Source organism: Chiroxiphia lanceolata, chromosome 12 (genome assembly GCF_009829145.1).
Source record: "Chiroxiphia lanceolata isolate bChiLan1 chromosome 12, bChiLan1.pri, whole genome shotgun sequence".
Lineage (NCBI taxonomy): Eukaryota > Metazoa > Chordata > Aves > Passeriformes > Pipridae > Chiroxiphia > Chiroxiphia lanceolata.
In genome coordinates, this window is record NC_045648.1 from 8,752,817 (window position 1) to 8,766,737 (window position 13,921).

The 13,921-nt window shown below is 40.7% G+C and overlaps 1 protein-coding gene across 4 annotated transcripts in view; it reads left to right on the forward strand.

Moving 5' to 3' along the window:
• The window catches only part of ARNT2 (aryl hydrocarbon receptor nuclear translocator 2), a 97,854-nt gene that overhangs the window by 66,335 nt on the left and 17,598 nt on the right, over window positions 1-13,921 (forward strand). For all 4 annotated transcript variants that reach the window (XM_032699982.1, XM_032699981.1, XM_032699985.1 and 1 more), the window contains 5 exons: window positions 950-1,084; window positions 1,925-1,999; window positions 6,152-6,303; window positions 12,062-12,134; window positions 12,290-12,413. In XM_032699982.1, coding sequence (XP_032555873.1) covers window positions 950-1,084; window positions 1,925-1,999; window positions 6,152-6,303; window positions 12,062-12,134; window positions 12,290-12,413 — 559 coding nt within the window. The remainder of the gene's footprint in view (window positions 1-949; window positions 1,085-1,924; window positions 2,000-6,151; window positions 6,304-12,061; window positions 12,135-12,289; window positions 12,414-13,921) is intronic.

Sequence of the window (13,921 nt, forward strand, 5' to 3'; positions counted from 1 at the left end):
AAGAGCCATCAGGGTGTGTGGGGGAGGGCAGGAGGAGGCTCTGTGGGTGGGTTAAATCACAGAGGAGTCAAGGTGCTTAAAAACTCTGTTAAAAACTGTTAAATTTTGTTCTCATAACAGCAAATGGAAATCTTGTGTACAGTTAACTGACTAATCAGCTTCAAGACAGCAAAAAAAAAAAAAAAAGATTTTCCTCATTTTGTATTGGGACCTTGTTAGCAGAGATAGCTCTGGAAGCTGTAATGAAACCAATGGTCTCATTCGTAGCCCCAGTAGGATAGAATGGATATGAAATGGCCTGATTGCACAGATTTCATGCAGAGAGCTGGAAATGCATCATTCTCTCTGGTGAGATTTGAGGTACAAATCTCTGGTGAGATTTAGAGGACTGTTTTTTCATTATGAGCAGGCACTTGCTGGCCTAACATCCTCTGCCTCTGCTTCTGGAGGACTTCGTTCAGGTTCTGTGGTGTTTCGAGTAAGGTTCACATCACCTGAAATATGGGTGCTTAGTCTGCACAGTCCTGTTGGATATGTCTACAGACAGTGTGTTGGCTTCTTCTAGAGACTGACCCTCCTATCCTAAAATGAGAGGACTGCATTGTTCTCTGAACATCTGTCATTCTTGGTTGACAAAGATAGGAACCAAGATACCTAATGTGCTGCAGAGTGAGATGAATCCAGCTGGACTTACATCCTTACTATATCCCTCCTTCTTGGGAATTTCTGATGTATTTGTTTTTCTGCTGTGCTGTTAAGGATAGATGGGTGTCATGGGATGAGATATTTGGTCTGCAAACTAGACTAAAGGTGTTCTGTGTCATTTATCTGCTGCTGTTTTATGTATGACTTCCTTCAGTAGTGAGGAGTCTGCCAATAGATTCTGTTCTTTAGTTACGTAACCAAATTTGACTTGAGGTGACTGTTGTGTGGACTTCCTTGGTCCTAGGTAACCAGCTCTCCAGTGTGCATGGACATGAATGGTATGTCAGTCCCCACTGAGTTCTTGTCTAGGCACAACTCTGACGGAGTCATCACCTTTGTCGACCCAAGGTGCATCAGCGTCATTGGCTACCAGCCCCAGGTCTGTGACCACTGGGAAGGTGGAGAATGGTTAGAGCTAATGAAGAAAATTCCATTTGCAAACATGAAATCTTTGTAGCTGATAATTCATACGTCATGCACTAAATGCTTTTCATTTTTCTTTGCTGTCCACGCCTCTGTAAAATTTTGTTTTCCCCTTTGGTATGTGGGATATCTTTTTATACCTTTAGATCTGATTAGAATTCTAACAGCAAAGTGCTCTAAACCTTGCGCAGCTTTACAGTGAACACATTTCTGTGATAGAAAGTTAACAGTGCTTGGAGAGAGTTTTAATCCTGTAGACCTTTGCTTCTGCCAATCTATTGAACAGCAAGCAAACATCATTTATGGCATATATTTTCCTTTAGGCTTACATCTGCTCCTCTGAACAGGAGGCTAGTACAGAACTGAGCAGAATAGTAAATGAATTCCTGACTACCACAACTCACCCTCAAATAACTCCCAACAGTTGCAATTTAAAGGCAAAAATAATTTCTTGTTCATTTGTTTTTCAATTTATTTTGATTTTAGATAGCCTTATAATAACTGTTTTTACAAAAATCAGTGCCATAAAATGAGCTGTAGTAGAGAATGTCAGTCTCTTCAAGGCACCATTCCACAGTTATTAAAAAAGCACTTCAAAATTTTTTGTACGTACATATGTCTGTGCAACAGTACAAATATAACGTAGGACATGATGCCTGCAAACCTTGTTTGTGTGATTCATCCCTGATTAACTGATTAGTCACATTAAGGGTGGTAGACCTGGATTACTTGCACGTCTGCTCGTGGATTTGTTTTGTGGTTTGGGTTTTTTACACAGGTTTATGTTTTGTTCTAGGATCTTCTGGGGAAAGATATTCTAGAATTCTGCCATCCTGAAGATCAAAGCCATTTGCGAGAGAGTTTCCAACAGGTGCTGTGTCCTGCTCCTTTTGTTCCACAATTCGTTATTTTTGGTACTATTTTGATTACAGAAGTAGCTCTTATTTTTAGCATCTCAAGGTACTCTGTTATGCAGGAGGAGTGCCAAGATACAAAACAATTTGTTGGTCAGTTTAGAAATTGGTTAAGCTGCATAATAAATGGTAGTTTATTATGCAGCGTGTGTTGATAGTATTTTCAGAAAATAAGTCATCTAGTTATATATTTTGGTTTATTCTTGCAAAGAATTATTTGCTGCACAGGGTGAGCTGCTTTGGAGATGCCTGTGTAGATCCCTCTATGATAAGTGGTAACCAAAAGTATTTACATTCCAATATGGGTTGTTGATATGGCAGTAGTTACACCCCTCTGTGATGCTGGACTGTTTTTAACTTAGTTCTCTGCTAGCATAGACAACATGCTTCTTCATGTACTTTAATGGACTTATACCACTTTACATCAACAGGTAATTTTGCCCTTTTTCCTGTTAGAAATTGAAGTGTAGAGACAAGTAACAAAAAAAAAAATACAACATATAGAAAAAGTTAATAGTTTGGATTAGTTTTTACCATGGGCCACAATTACATCAGCTTTATCAATGGTATCTATTCCATTGTAGAGCTTTTCTGTTTCAGATTGGTCTGGGCCATGCAGGAGCAATGCTTTCCCCAAGCTGCTCTGCTTGTTGCTGGGCTTTTCAGTGCCTTTGCTGCACCACTAGAACACACAGCACAGGACATCTAATTGACTACTGAGGCTCAGTTATCTAAGTGGTTCCAGATTTTCTGACAACAGGCTTACAGCTCATCCAAGTTTTGTTGGTCCATCTCATTTTGGATGCTGATATGTATTTTCAGCTGTGAAACATGGATATGAAATGACTTCTAAGTAATTCGCATAACCAGCTATGTATTCAGGCATGGCATGAAAGAACAGAGCTTGAAGAGCCTCTCTGGGGAAAACAGCTAAATTCTGTTCGGTGTCCATAGAACAGATTGTGAAACTGAAGTTATGGTCTCTACAGAAGCATTGGAGATAGTGTAAGATATCAGTACTGCTGAGCTATTTCTCATCATCCCCTCCTTCAAGCAGGGGCTACCAGTCCCATGGCTGATTGAGTGAGCACTGTGCATCCACTTCAGTGTCCCTTGCACAGACTGAGTTCAAACAGCAGCTGAAGGCTTTTTAAATTCAGGATGTTGGATCACATGCAGAAGCCTGTCAGAGCTCAATGCTTGAAACAGGTCACCACACCCAGACATCATCTCTGCCCCACCTTGGTTGGGGATATGATGCTGCAGCTGAATCCACCTGAGGGGTACCTGTCACCAGGAGTCAGGTCATGCTCTCCCTCTTCTCTCCTCCCTGACCTGCTCCCCACCCTTCCTGCTGCCCTGATGCTGGCACAGATGGACTTGCTGGGTAGGCCAAGGGACTAACTACTTTTGCATGGAACCAGCTTTAGCTGGTTCAGCTCCCTGAACCGGTGCCTGATCGCATCAGCGGCGCAGGAGCAGTGAGAACACATACGCTGTTTTTCACTGGTGCCCAAGTGATTGATTCCACTAATCTATCCAAGAGACAGTGACAGAGAGCTGCTGGATAATAACACACCAAACATCCGTCTCCAGTGAATCCATCCAGTGATTGCCTGGGGCTCAGCAGGGCTGACTAACTAACACTGAGTTAATGACTTGGTCCTCACTCTGTTCACTGGAAGGGAGATCAGGCCTTGGGGGGTGGGCAGAGTGTCCCTGAACTCAGTTGCTGGGGACTTCCCTGTCACTACTCACTGTTAGGCATGTGCATAAGTGATTTGCTGGAGCATGGACCTACATGATTTGCTTAAGGTCATAAAAAAAGACAGCAGGAGAAAAATGTAATTAGAAGTGAAAGCTCCTGTTCACTCAATCTGTGTCCAATCTATGAAAATATTGTGCTGTTTCTTTAGTGGGCAATTCCTTTTTGGGTATATTTTTGTTCAGTACAGTAGCAGTGTGATTAGGGCTGTTATTCCAGTCATGCAATAAAAGACTGAAGTAAACAGTTAAGCTTTGCACCAGGTGGTTTTTATTTCGAAAGAATGTAAGAAAGTAAAGATTAAACATTAGCCTTGAATTTTTTGTGCTATTTTGTTTGTGTGCACTGTTTTAAGACAGTTCAGAATTTTCCCACCAGCACTCTCTGTACTTTATGTATTATTACAGAATTAGTGTTTGCTTAATCAAGACTTCAGGACAATAGATCACTGCAGTTTGTTTTATTATTGTTTCTTTGGCCTTAGAAATATCTTAATTAAAAAGGTAACTGTGATTTCAAATAAACTCCTTTCTTTTTCTTTTTTTCTGTTTTTTTTTTTTTTTTTGACTAAAACCCTCTGTAAACTTGACACTTCTAATTTGCTGACAGTATCAGAACCAGGTTGGTGCATAACAGAGGAGGAAGGCAGGGTTTTGCAATTTTTGGTCAATTGCCAGTATCTATCTCAGAGCTTTTACTTCCTTGGGAAGATAAATTCATTCATCAGGGTGGGAAAAATCAGGCCAAAATAAGATAGTCTCAAGGCCAAGACCAACAAATAGTAACAAAGGGTTCAGAACACAGCTATTGGATACCCAGTAGGTTACTTTTGGGATTGCACACTTTAATACCAGCTCTGTGGTTTTTACCCTGGGTGTGGTGGTAGAAAATTGCTGATAAAAGAATGTCACTCAGTGAACTCAAACTACAAAAGCATTAAAAAAACCCAGTAGAACCAACCAAGTATTTACTTCAGTATGATTTTGAACTTTCCTGGGCTTTGCTAAATCTTTTTGTGTCTTCTATTTGTACTCTTCCCATTTAGTCCTGTATCCAGTTGATTAATTTGAAGTGCAAACCTCTGAAAAAACAAGGTTGGAGCATTTTTCTTAATCCAGTTTCTTGTCAATAAAGACAGAAGGTAAATAGTGGGATTTCTACTTTTAGAAAATACAGGCTGCAGATAGCTAATAAAAAGTAAATTCCAGGTGTTAAGGATTAAGAATCCACGGAAAGATGTAATATTTATTTGCAGTAGACCTTCCCTTTCCTTCCTTGAGGCACCTCTGAGATAGCTTGGTGGAAAAGCAATAAAATATAAACAGAGATAGTCCAGGAAAGTGCCAGCTGAATGACTTAAAACCATGAAAATTTTCTTCTGGCTTAAACCAAGATTGTTGGATGACACATGAAATGCTGTTACAGGGCCAGTGTGTGAGGATTGCTTTGAGTGTACTGGAGTTGGCAGCTTCTTAATTCTAACTTGGTGCCCAACTGTTGACTTGAACAAAACTTCAGCTACCAAACTCAGTATTTGAATTGCATTTTGCAGACATCTGAATTCTTAGTTATAAACAAATAGACTGTCCATGCAAAGATTTTGCCCTCTTGTTTTCATTAATACTATTAGAATGGACAGTTGCTTATCAGTGTTCTCTCCATTGAAACACTGAATTGCTCTTGTTTTCTTCTGAAAGCCCGAAGAAAGTGTTTGTTGTTAGCACTTTGCCATCCTAGAAAGTCTTTTAGTGTGTTCGGTGGGGAGGAACCAACCCCTTATAGTTTCTAAAAAAACCCCCAAACAACAAACACCATGGTGTTTAAGCATTGTCCTAAATTTTGATGCTGATGTGTGATTTGGTATATCAGGTGTATGAATTGTATAGCGAGGTATCCAAGCAGAAAAGCAGACAGTCAACATCAAAATGGCTTTTCTTGTGGTCTTTTGTTTTGGCTGCAGTAATTGATTTATGGTTTACCTATAAACGTTTAAAAGATCCTCAGTTTGGTTTCTGTCACTCTCTCGATAAGTGCTTCACATTAAACATTCTTAAAGTTTCCCTGTTGGGATAGCAGCACAACCTGAATGATTGTCCTGAATCTGTATTCTTTTTCTAAGCAGGCTGGAAAATGGCATTTTATATGACAAAGTGTGAGGATTTCTGAAGGAAAAGGCTGCAAACACGAATGGGATTTTGCTTATTCTCTCCACCTGCGGATTTCTCTGATCTGTCCTTGGCTTTCTGTAATTCAAGTTTAAAACATACCAGTTGCTGCTGTTTACTATTCATTTGCACAGCAGGTAGCAATCTCCTTTTATTAACCTTTCCAAATGGCTTTGCAGGTGGTGAAACTGAAAGGTCAGGTCCTGTCTGTGATGTATCGTTTTCGCACCAAAAACCGGGAGTGGATGCTGATCAGAACCAGCAGCTTCACGTTTCAGAATCCTTATTCTGATGAGATTGAATACATCATCTGCACCAACACTAACGTAAAGTATGTGCCTTTCCAGGTGCTTGTGTACGTGGTTTTGAAAGAATTGTTAGCGTTACTTTTTGCTGTAAAGCAGATTTTGATTTTTTTGGTAGCCTGTCTCTAGCTGCCTTTGTATATAACAGGGTTTTTCTGCATCATGAGATCTCACAGTGTAGCTGTTTCTCTGTGTCATTATCCTGAGATGCTTCCAGGGCCTGGCTGCACTGGGGGGAAAACGTCACTTATCTGTTATGTCATTAGACAAACCCATTGATCTCAGTCCAGGCTGCCTTAAACTAGCACAGAGCTTCCAGCAGCAGGCCAGCTGTCCTGATACTGGAGGAAGGTTAGCCTTATTCCTAAGCCAAAAGAAAATTCTGTGTCCATGTTCATTGTGATCATACCATTCTGTAGTCCTGGCATCTTCTGCTAGAACTGTGTCTACTCTTATGACATAATGAAGCTGGGAAAATGACTTCCTAGTAGACTTGAGTGAGGAGGGTTCCTGGAATTCAGTTTAGGTCTGTGGAATATCCTCAAACATGGGGACAATCCAATCCATATCTTAAAATGGAAATGAAATCATCCTGTCTTTGCATTACTATTTTTGAAAATTTGTCATTTGGCTTCTTAAGAGGAAGTCACCCTTGGAGTATGATGGAGGTTTGTCACTGTGGACTGAGCAGAGCTGCTTTTGGAGCCTCCTGAGTTCTCAGCCAGTAACTGCAGAAGTTAATCTGGCCTCAATTGCTTTGTAGTGTGGGGATTTTTTTAATAAATATTTCTTCTTTCCAGTATGAATTTAATGTATTCCTAAAACTCAGTCTGCTTCTGGTCTGACCAGAGATTTTTTTGCCAAGTTTTTAGCTGTGAGGAAATTACTGGTTTTAAGATCTCAGCCTGTTAGACTGTATATCCAAAGTGCTGAACGAGCGGTCTGCTAGTGGAGCTGCCTGCTGATTGCTTCACAGCAAAACCAAACCCCTGGGGCTTTGGCATTTGAGCTTGGAAAGCTAGTGAGTGCCTCTGGGTGTTCCTTGTCCTGCTCCTTTGGACATGGCTCATACCTGAACTGAAAGGGCCGTGCATTCACTTACATAAAACCCAGCATCACAATTGTTTTGCTCATTTTTTTTCTCTGCATACCAGAAAAGTTGGGCTTAAACAACTGAATAGTTAAGTTCATTGAAAACAGGAAAATGTGTCCTGAAAAGACAGCTAAATATCTCCCTGTCTGCACTGTGCATCAAAAGAGGTATTTCTACATTTCTACTGTCCCGTAATAATTTTCCAAGTAATTTGTATATGCAAAACCAGGCCTGCAGAGTAAAAAAACGACTTCTGAGATTTGTCCCGGGCTGGCTTAATTGTGCTTTGTTCCCAAGAGGCCACAGATGAAAAAGTGGGGCTGGAGACTTATGTTGTGTTGACTCTGGGAATGCTTTTTTCTGAGCCTGCACTACACTGTTCAGCTTGGCACTGCAGCACTCACTGTGAGGAATAGGACAGTGCCAGCTCCTGGCTCTGGTTCCATCTCTCTTGCTAGGTTTGAATAACAACCCAGAAATGCTGACCTAATATGGAAGTTGCCTGCTGCTACTTTGACAGAGGATGTTCCCTCTTTCCTGTCATGTTGAAAATGTTCTGAAATGGGCAAGATACATCCCATTATATGTCTGCTTTTGAATAGTAGAAAGAATGCATTATTCAAACCGGTTTTGTTTTTCCCCCCCGTTCTCTCCCAGTTCTCAGACAGATTTCCAAAGAGAACTTACTGTAAAGTACTGATGTTCCTGCCTGTATCTGATTTTATTTTGTTTTATTTTCACATTTGGGGTCATGTTTTAACTTATGATTTCCTAGCTGCCTTGGGGAGTTGTACGTCACAGTGACCGGTGATTTCCGCCTTCTCACTAAGCTCCTGCTGGGACTTGTGGTTTGACCCCATGTGCGTGGCCATCCTTACGTGTCACTGGAAGTATCAGGTGCTCTGGGTCCAGCAAGGTGCTTCCCATGCAGACCAAGAAGGGCTGCCTGCCTCTGCCCAACTGAAGGCAGTTCTACACAGAGATATATTTTGATTTACCTATTACTGTGATAACCTAGGCAGCTCCGTAAAATACAAGTTTGAGGTAGTTAAAAATTCAACAATGTAGCTGAAAGATCTAGGTTTAAATCAGTTGGTCAGTGAACAGCATTTTTGCAAAAGACTGTAGAGGGCAGTGGTGGTTCCAGTTGTGGAGGGATTAATTGATTTTTACTTTTATTTGTTGGCTTGGTTTGGTTGTTTTGTTTCTTCTTTTTTCTCCTTGTTTTAAATAAAGATACTCCTTTGAAACTTCACATAGTCAACCTTCCAAGCTTGGTTTTGGTACAGAAGGATAAGGAAACATTAGGTTCAAATGTTCACTTAGTTCCTTGCAAAAAAAGAAAAGAAAACTTCTCTCAGTTTCACTTGGGTGTAGGCATCCAAGAGAAACTTCCTGGAGAATTGGAGCATTTAACATTTTGCATTTGTGCTGTGTTCGGCTGAAAAGAGAAGTCCCCCATTTGACCACGTCTTCCTGTGTAGTTGGGACTGTTTGGTTTCCGAAGAGAAATAATAATTATGATCAGCGTTTATTTAATATACAGATAGAGCAGTGTTTGAATGAAATAATGTCATGGTGACAGATTATATAATATATTTTATATATATGTATATATCTCTCTCAAAATAAAGAAGAGACATATTTTTCTGACCTTCATATAAATTCTGATGTTTCATTTTTGTAAACCTCAAAATCACACACTGTGTGAATTTATGAATCCTGTGAGTGAATTTATGAATCCTTGAGTCCTGAGCCTCAAGACCTTCTGTCTCAGAGTGAGCTGGCACAGGTCCCTGCTGGAGGCAGCCTGCTGGATGAAACAGCCTGCACTTTGTGGGAGAGATGCTTTCTGTTTCGGATTCTCTGGGCCAAACTATAGAGCTCAGCTATTCTGATAAAAATCCAGGCTGTGGTAGTGGTGGTAGAGACTTACTTTCTCATGATCTTGTGCCATCTGCAGGCTCCCTGATCCTGGTGTTAGACAGACCCTTTCACTGGGATGAGTTGATGCTGTAGGCTAAAAGAGGGAGATACTGAGAATTTCTGAAAGAGGATTTTGCAACAGCAGCCTCAAGGCTTTTACTGCTCCACTTTTGTCCCAGCCAGATACAGGAAGCACGGGTGCCTCTATTACATAAGAAGAGCTTGGTAGGGATACAGTAGCATTGTTTCTTTCCCACCATAGAAACTGTTAACTTCAAAGTTTTTTAGTTATTGTGATGCCTGGAAAGAGAAGTGGTGACTTCAGTGTTCATAGAAATTAACTCATCAGAAATCCTCTCCAATGACAAAAGAGCTTTCACAGCATCTTCACTTTTCCTCCGCATACCTTTTCTGAAGTAAATTTGAATTAACTATCAAGGCCTTTAGATTCGCTGAACCATTCCTTGTTCAAGCCAAGGGCTTTCCCAGTTTCATGCTGAACATGTAGGTGAGCCAGGAGTTCCTGCAGTACAGACAGAACCCTCTGTTGACCCAGACAGTACCACCTCACTTGCTGTGCTGGGTATCCTGTAGAGCCAGGAAGTTTCTTTCATTTACTCCTTGAACCTGTGAAACTGAAATTGAAACCAGGGACAGTTTGGAATTTGGTTTCAAAGTGAGAAGACATTCTGAGTTTTGCCCAAACTGGTGCTAATTCCTTGTTTCTGTATCATTTTTACTGTCCAGCAGTTGAGTGACTGAAGAGACCTGCCTGTGTTGGCTGTTCAGTCAAAAGGGTGGTGAGATGGCAGGGTCTGAAGCAGCCACCACAGTAGTGCTCAGCTCTCCCTGGTCAGCTGCTCCAGGAATTGCTGCACAGTTTCTTCAGGTTTCAAGCATCATTTAAACTATTTATACTGTAGAAGCCAACAACAGCAGAAGATGCTAACCTGGCTTTGCATTTCAGTCTTAATTAAGTACAGCATAGCTTGTACAGAGTTCAGTAAAGATACACACAACTGTTTGGTTTTTATAGGAAATGGATTTGGGAGGTTGTTCCCAAGTTCAGTGTTGTTAACATGATGTGATGTTTATATTGTACTGCAGCTTAATGAGTATTAGAGATGAAAGATAGAGAAGGGCAAAGGAGCACTAGGTTAGAGAAGTGCCTACAAAACAAATGACTAGTAAGTGTGCTGTTTTGTTTGGCTCATTTGTATGTATAGGGCTGAATCAAGAAAACATACTTTATAAGGAACAGAGGAGACCTAATGTGCTGTTTATTGACACACGAACCAAGTTGGTGGTAATAAAAACAAATGAAACAGTGTAATTAGCTTTCACGTTAACAACAGGATTTAATGGGTGTTTATTGCCCACAGGGTGGTATTTAGAAACTTCCCCATAGATTCCCCATGATTAAATTACCTCCCATAGTTCTGTTGGAAAAGTATGCATTTTATGCTTGTGAACAAAGAATGTCTTTGCATTCCAGAGGTAATTTTTAGGAATTTTCTGTTGGCTAAAATAATATGGAAAATTCGTGGCTCCCTAATGACCTGGAGGACTGCCTTTTTTTGCATCTTGCTCCTAGGACAAAAGTGATTCCCTGTATTATGTGTTCTCGCACCCCAAGGCTTGCAGAAGGCTTTTTGTCATCGCCTCCGATCTGCTGTTTGTTGCAGGTCACAGATTTTTGTCCAATTTGCCATGGAACCTTGTGGCTGAGCAAAGTGTCTTCTGGAAAAGCATCAAGGGGTGGAAAAATCTGTTACTTACTTTGGTAGCTTGTTTGAGTGATTTCACACATTCCCATCAGTTTGTGCCTAATTTGTCATTTGTCTTTGTCTGCCAGTTTTTCTCTCAGCCCCTTGAGTTCAAAATTTAAAGGAAGATTTGGATGAAAATCTAAAATTTAAGCATGCAGCCAAACATGTATCCCAATTTTCTGGAGTTTCAAATCCATGATCTTGCTGTTTTGTAAAATCTCATCTATTCCCACCTGTCCCATTATTGTGTCTCCTTGGGGAATACCCACATAGTGTGTAATTCCAGTCTGTTGGGTGATTTTTCCTTCAGAAGGAGGCCAGAAACAGAAACTGTAAGCACTGTCAAGTATCATTTGCAAGTATCAAATCCAAGCATTTTGTCAATTCAACACCAATCTTATCCTAATCTCTGAGCTTTAGCATAATTTGAGGGGTTAATCTTTTTTTCTAACTGAGCAAAGAGCCCAAGAAAGATAAGTGTGCTACCAGTGCCAGAGATAATCTTGTTCATTGGGACCAAGCAACAGAAAGCAACTGTTAATGGAAGGTACAAAACATTTGGATAACTTTGCAGTTGCTGAGGTGTTTTGTCGTTAGAGAAGCAGTTTTCCTTGAGACCTGCAATGCCAGCAAGTATTCTGTTTGTCTTGGGAGGATCAGAGAAGGGGTCTGGTATATTCATCATTAACATGAGAAAGGTGATGAATTAAGAATAGCAAATTCTAAAAGTCTTTATAAGGAGGTTATGTTCCATCCTCCATTACTTACCCACCTACATTTCTATGCTATCACAGCAAAATTCTTCCTGTGCCCTGTTGCATTCCTGTGGTGGAGGCTTTCTGAACGAGAAAGCTGTAAAAACAGATGAATCTCACAGGAAAGGATTTACTAAATCACCTGAGAGACGTTTCACTGGGAGTGTAAGACAGGAGACCGTGACTATTCCTTTTTGTATCTTAACTGGGTTTTGTAACAGTCATTTTGTCTCCCTTGCAGACAACTTCAGCAACAGCAAGCGGAACTTGAAGTACATCAAAGAGATGGGCTGTCATCCTATGACTTATCTCAGGTGAAATTCTCATGTTTTTCTTTTTGTGCCTCTGATCATTTAAAATGTAAAGCAATGGCAGATTTCAGCAAAACTAAAAGTATATTGTGACTGTCCCTGAATTGTTTTTGTCAAATACAGTGGAGGGAATTACCTTCCTCTGTGTATCTCAACAGGTGCCTGTTCCAAGTATACCACCTAATGTTCATGAGGGTGGAAAGTCTGTGGAAAAGCCTGATGCTATCTTCTCCCAAGAGAGAGATCCTAGATTTGCTGAGATGTTTGCTGGAATAACTACTTGTAAGTGAATGTCTCTGGTGTTTAATTTTTAATACTATGTTAAGCTTGGTTCCATGATGTGGAGCACAGCTTCAAAAGAATGAAAAGAAACTACATTGTGGCAGAGAAATTTGTAAGCAGCAGCAGTCTTGGGGGACATTTCCTGGCATTTGCATTTAGTTGGTGTTTCCCCTAAAAATGATAGGAATAAATTCAAGGAGGGAAGAACAGCTTTTATCACCAGAGCTACCTGGTTTTACTTCCCTTTTCACTTCACAGGAACACCTTGAACAGTGTTCATAGATATTAAACATACTGAGCAGATCTTACCATTTCTAAGTATGTATTTTCTTTCTTAGAAAGCCATTATGAGTTCACCTCTCTAAATAGGGATGGATTAAGAAAGTTGCCATATAGTCTTAAGACAGACCTGCAGTTTTTTGTCAAATCATCAGCTTTTGCAGTGATGCTTTCAGAGGCATATGCCTTGAAGTGTAATAATATACTTGTTCTCTGGTCAGTTGAGGCATCTCCAATCATGTTACCTGTCGAAGAGTCCCTGCTCTTTTTCCCACAACTTTAAAACTGGTTGGCAAGTTCTTCTAAGAGTGATAGGAGTCTCAGGAACAGTAGATTTTTCTATATTTCTTGAAAATTACTGTGAGGACAGAGTCCTTACTGAGTGCTCTCACCAAAGGATTTCCCAGCCCTGTTCCAAGAGGTAACAGCCAACCTGCCACTGGAAGAGATGTACCTGACTCAAACTAGCCCAGCCTGTGCTGCCTGTTGCCCTGACAGGCAGAAGTCATTGAGAAGACTGGCAGCTGAAGGGGTCATCTGAAATATATCTGTAGGAAACCAGGCTCATTAATTCCACTACTTGTGGAAGAACTCATTGGTTGTTTATTGTTCTTAACTGTCCTCACTGAAAAAGAGAAATTTTTACATTTGTTTTAAATAAATCACTGTGCAAGTGTCACGCAGTGCACAGAGGAAACGACCCACAGGGTTTGACTCCAGGGGTGTTGGGAGATGACCTCACTGTGTTGGTTTCTTATGTCTGGCTTGGCCTTTTCAAATGGAGAAGGCATTGTAACTGCAGGATAGACCTGATAGTCTGTCCTCCTGTTGCTAGGACTTCTCTGTTATTCCTGTTCATCCTTGTCTGTCTGCTCTAACAGTGAAGTCAACAGCTGAGGCCATAAAAGGGGTCCATTAGAAGGTAGCAAAACTCCAACCCTAAACACCAGAACATGTTTTTCCAAGCAAGAACATACTGCTTTGTGGCTGCTTTGTTGGCTCTTTTTCAGGCAGCTCTCAACTGTTTGTGAGGAGGGGTTAGGGTTAAGGGTGTAGCAAGCTGTGAAGTAGCTGGGAGGTTATATTCTTGGAAATGCCATTTCTCTTTTCATTCTAATCAATTTACAGGCTGTGCTTTTTTTGGGACATTCTCCCTGTCTGAATTTCTCATGGAAGCTGTGATCAAGGTCTCCTCTGAATGATAAAAGATGGTTCACAGTTAGAGATGA